At 36.5% G+C, this 4,296-nt stretch overlaps 1 protein-coding gene across 1 annotated transcript in view; it reads right to left on the bottom strand.

Moving 5' to 3' along the window:
- Positions 1-3,356: 3,356 nt before the first annotated feature.
- LOC106012110 overlaps positions 3,357-4,296 on the bottom strand; it is a 16,003-nt gene continuing 15,063 nt past the window's right edge. The window contains exon 5 of the mRNA XM_013083916.2: positions 3,357-3,556. Coding sequence (XP_012939370.1) covers positions 3,357-3,556 — 200 coding nt within the window. The remainder of the gene's footprint in view (positions 3,557-4,296) is intronic.

The following is a 4,296-nucleotide window of genomic DNA, read 5'->3' as shown; positions in this document are numbered from 1 at the left end:
GCTCTTCACTCAAACTTAGTGATAACTATTTTTCTTTAGTACAATGCACTGTTAAAGCATAAAGACAATCAGCCGACTGATTTAAATGAACCTTTATCAATACACAAATACAAAAAATACAATAAATTCACACAACAACTAAACAACATGTCCCAAAGAATTTATCAAAATTTCATTAAATTAAGGGAACAGTATAACCGAAGAAAATGCCTAAGTCTTAAACATCAAATTTCATGTTGTTTCAGAGTAAATTTGTTTATTATGGAGCAATCAATGTAGTATATCATACATTTTGTATTTTTAGATTTATCTTTTGTTGGTTTCTTTTCTTTTAACACTTTTTATAACTCATGGTTAACTTGATAATTGCTCTCAGAATTCAGAATACAAAAATAGAAATAAAATTTTTATAAAAATGTTCGTGTCCAATTTTCCCTTGAAATCGGTACATAAATAATCGTTTTCAACATAACTTTCAAAAAACATTTCATCAATTTGCATGAAATTTGGTCTGCTTACTAATAACATAATTGTGCTAATATATGACTGGCCTCTATACTGGCCAAATGACTTGTGTCTATCTTTAATAATTTTTAAATTGAATTTTAAGACAGTGACCCTTGGTGATACCTTTCCCTTAAGTAACGTTGTTATAAGGTAGTAACACCAAACATATTGTCAGTTCATACAATACAATACACGTCAGAAGTTTAGGCGTTGTACAGATGGCAATCTCTACGCATATTATGGGTCTGTTACACATTCAATTAAAACCGATTGTCCGTTCTCTTCATGATAAAAATAATACTTCATAATATGCAATCTTGGTTTTTTTTAAAGATACTTCCATATTGTGATCTTCAAAATCCAGCAAGAAAAGGGGTCACTCACGGGCTATTTTTTATTTTGATACGCTATTTCCGAACTTGATATCATTTTTACCAAAGGGTCTAGTTTTCAATAGGTTTATTAACGAAAATGTTATCGTTGACAGACCGCAAGCGTGGCAGACTGTCCTGCCAGCGGCCTGATTTCTGTGCGTTCGGCCACAGTACTACTTTGTCCTATTGTAAAAATATTTGGAAGGGCTTGGAACAAGTTTTGAATAACCATGGACGCATGGGCGGGTGTTGTCATGTTGGTCATCTTGGGTAGGACACGGGGACGAAGATTTTCGTCACAATGCCGCCATCCTGTAAAGACACTATAAATGGTGACCAAATATAAGCGATGATGAGCAGAGATTCCACCCCATCCATCACACTTCCGTCACCGAAACGTTCCACTTGGCAGATGTTGGCTTGGTGAGATCCCTGTCCTCTTCTTCTAAAAATGTTTAATCTCTTCTACCAATGCAATGGATTAAAAACGTGGATTTATCTTTGGTTCCATTAGCAATGCTGTTACAACCAACATTAATTAGTTATTTCTTTTATGAAGTGGAGTTAGAATGGTTCCACATAAAAGGCGATGATTTCATAATCCATGTATCCCTTCAATGTCTAAGAAGTGTGTTTTAAGACACTTCGAAGTGCCCGGCAGTGTTTTTACTTGGTTGGAACTAGTTTCGAGCATGGGTTTTAACAACAACCCAGTCCAAGTGTCAAGTGGTCGAGGGACCAGTCAAGGGCAGTTTCAGAGGTGTAAAGACGCCTATTCAAACTTTGAAGGGTTCTCAGGCACATGTCTTGCAACAGCAGACGATTTAGTTCGACAATTTATCATACCCATAGCATTTTCACGTTCTGCGTTTGTTAGTTTTGCCATTTCGAAAAAAAAATGTGAACAAATTTGATTACCCAAAGATTAAAATCACTGAGTTTTTTAAGGCAAAAGGTGTGTTTACATACTGTTTTTTGTTATTCGGAGCAAATTTTCTAATGTATCAAATACGAACAAATTATCAACCCGACAAATAGACTGATACAACGTTTATTGAAAACATATTGACCAAAAAAAACAAACACAAAGGACAAATGTGAGACTGATGCTGAAACCATAGTTGGTGAACCAACAAATAACAAACATTACTGTACAGCTTCAGATTCAAATTCATTAGACCTATGCCCTTAACTCAGAACGACATTTCTTCCGCACAAGTCATTAGTTTTTTCTCATGCCACACACATTATAGTCCTACTGCATTCAGTTTGGTTGTGCCGCACTTCTACTGAAGCAAATGTGCTCTTCAATACCTATCCCCGGGAGTTCTTTATCACATGTTACTTTATTGCAGTACCTCCTGTCAATAAGAATGTAATTGTAGTACACTTAAACCTCATTATAACGTACACTGCTTAACATGTAATATCGGCTGTAAAGTATTCTTTCTGAAGCCCTCGGCCTCTAGAATTATTACTTTTTGGGGCGGGTTTATACATTCCTTGACTAAGACATTAAAATCTTGAGTCCGTCGGGAGCACGTTATCCCGAGATTTTACTGTTTTGTGGCCCCCATTGACATAGTTCCAGGTCTATATCACTTAGGAGACAGGTTTCTTAAACCCTGCCTGTCAGGGCCATCTTGTGCCAGCAGACTAAGGGAGATATTAGTTGTTATTTGTTTTGGGTTTGTTTTGTGTTGTTGTTTGTTGTTGGGTTTTTTTTGTTGGTTTTTTTTTTGGGGGGGGGGGCTTAACCCTTCATAATATGGTAAATGCGGAACCGTGAAACCACAGACGTGGTTCTCCGACACAATATCATTTTTTTTCCCTTCTTCCTTGTTTGTTTTGGGATTTTTTCCCTCAAACGCCTAGACCTAACAAAACTCCGATTTCTGAATGTTCTATGTAATACTGTATCATAATTGGCGCAAAATGTATACTCAACAACAGCGAACATAATATATAATAATATAAAAGCGAATCGCATATTAAACACGAACAGTTGAATCAAGAGTGCATCAAATCAAAAGACAATGAATTAAATATAGTATTTTTCAAATCATTAGGAGGAGGGACAATAAAATATATATATGTTCTTTCTATTCAGTGAGTAGCTGTTGCTGTTACTCTTTTCGTTGCTGGGAGGGGAGGGGAGTATTTCAGGGAGGGGAGTATTTCAGGGAGGGGAGTATTTCAGGGAGAGGGTGATATTCATCTATTACTTTTTTTTTATTTGTTTTTTTGGTGCTGCTTTCTTTGTTATTTTTCTTTACTGTTGATAGTTTCTTGTTTTGTTTTTTGTGATTTTTTTGGGGGGGGGGGTGCAGGGGTTGTTTAATCCTTTTTGTTGGGTCGGCCCAATATTTTATTCACCTGTCTGCCTTCATTAATTTATAAGCTTAATTAAATATAAACAACATCAACAGGAAAAAACAAAGAGCATGAAATTTGATAGCGTCATTCTGCGTGGCTTCAATCCGCCTCCCTGCACAGACCGCAACAAGTGAACGTCCTGAATAGATCCCTGAGCTGTCGCTGTAGAGGCATCCCGTCGCTGTTATGTCTTTGACGTGCTCCCCCTCGGCGGTGGTGAGTCTGGCGTTCTCGCAGGAAAGTCCGCGAGGTCAGCTTCAGCCCACTACTGGACACAGGCCAGCCTAGGTCCTGTTCTACTGGAGGTGATAAAAAGTTTGCTCGTAAAAAAATTATTCATTTTCTTACATGCATTTACAAATGAAGGGTTCCATGGCAGGACGCACTATCCATCAAAGACAAAACTGAGATGATTGGGGAGAAAAAAGTATTGTCTGAAAACAAAAGTATGAACAAAGCGAAACTTTATCCTACGAAATGTCGAGGGATACAGGGCATTCTGAAAAAGAAAAAGCAAATTCTCACGATAATAGTTATCTTTAAATTATGGAGTGACGAGGTTTTCCAGAAATGCTCAAATTTGGATGAACGTATGCTTTCCAAATGAATCCTTCGATTGTGCGTAAATTGCTTTGGTTTTATTTTGCGTCTGCGCGTTTTTAAATGTTTGTTTGAGAGTGTGTTTTTTGTTTGTTTGTTTCTTTTTTTCTTTGTGTTTTTGTTTTTGCTTGGATTTTTAAGGCTGTTTGAACTTAAGAATATGGGGGACAAGAGATAAGACTTCAAGCTTATCCCAAACATATAAAAGAAATTTGACGTACTTTTGTAGTGAAACAAAAGTTTAAAAAAACAACAACAAATAAACAAAAACAAAAAAACGTCATTGAAATGATATAACGGGTAATGGTGCAAACTATATTATGTTGAAAATAAAATGCGAATTTGTATTTGAGTTAAAACAAATAACGGTCAGAAATGGATAGATAGCGAGAGAGGCGAGTTTCTTTAAATCTGGATCGAAGACAAGTAAATGCTTCCT

This window comes from Aplysia californica, unplaced genomic scaffold, assembly GCF_000002075.1.
Source record: "Aplysia californica isolate F4 #8 unplaced genomic scaffold, AplCal3.0 scaffold00262, whole genome shotgun sequence".
Lineage (NCBI taxonomy): Eukaryota > Metazoa > Mollusca > Gastropoda > Aplysiida > Aplysiidae > Aplysia > Aplysia californica.
Note: the sequence above shows the minus strand (reverse complement) of the source record. Positions and strands in the feature narration are given on the sequence as shown.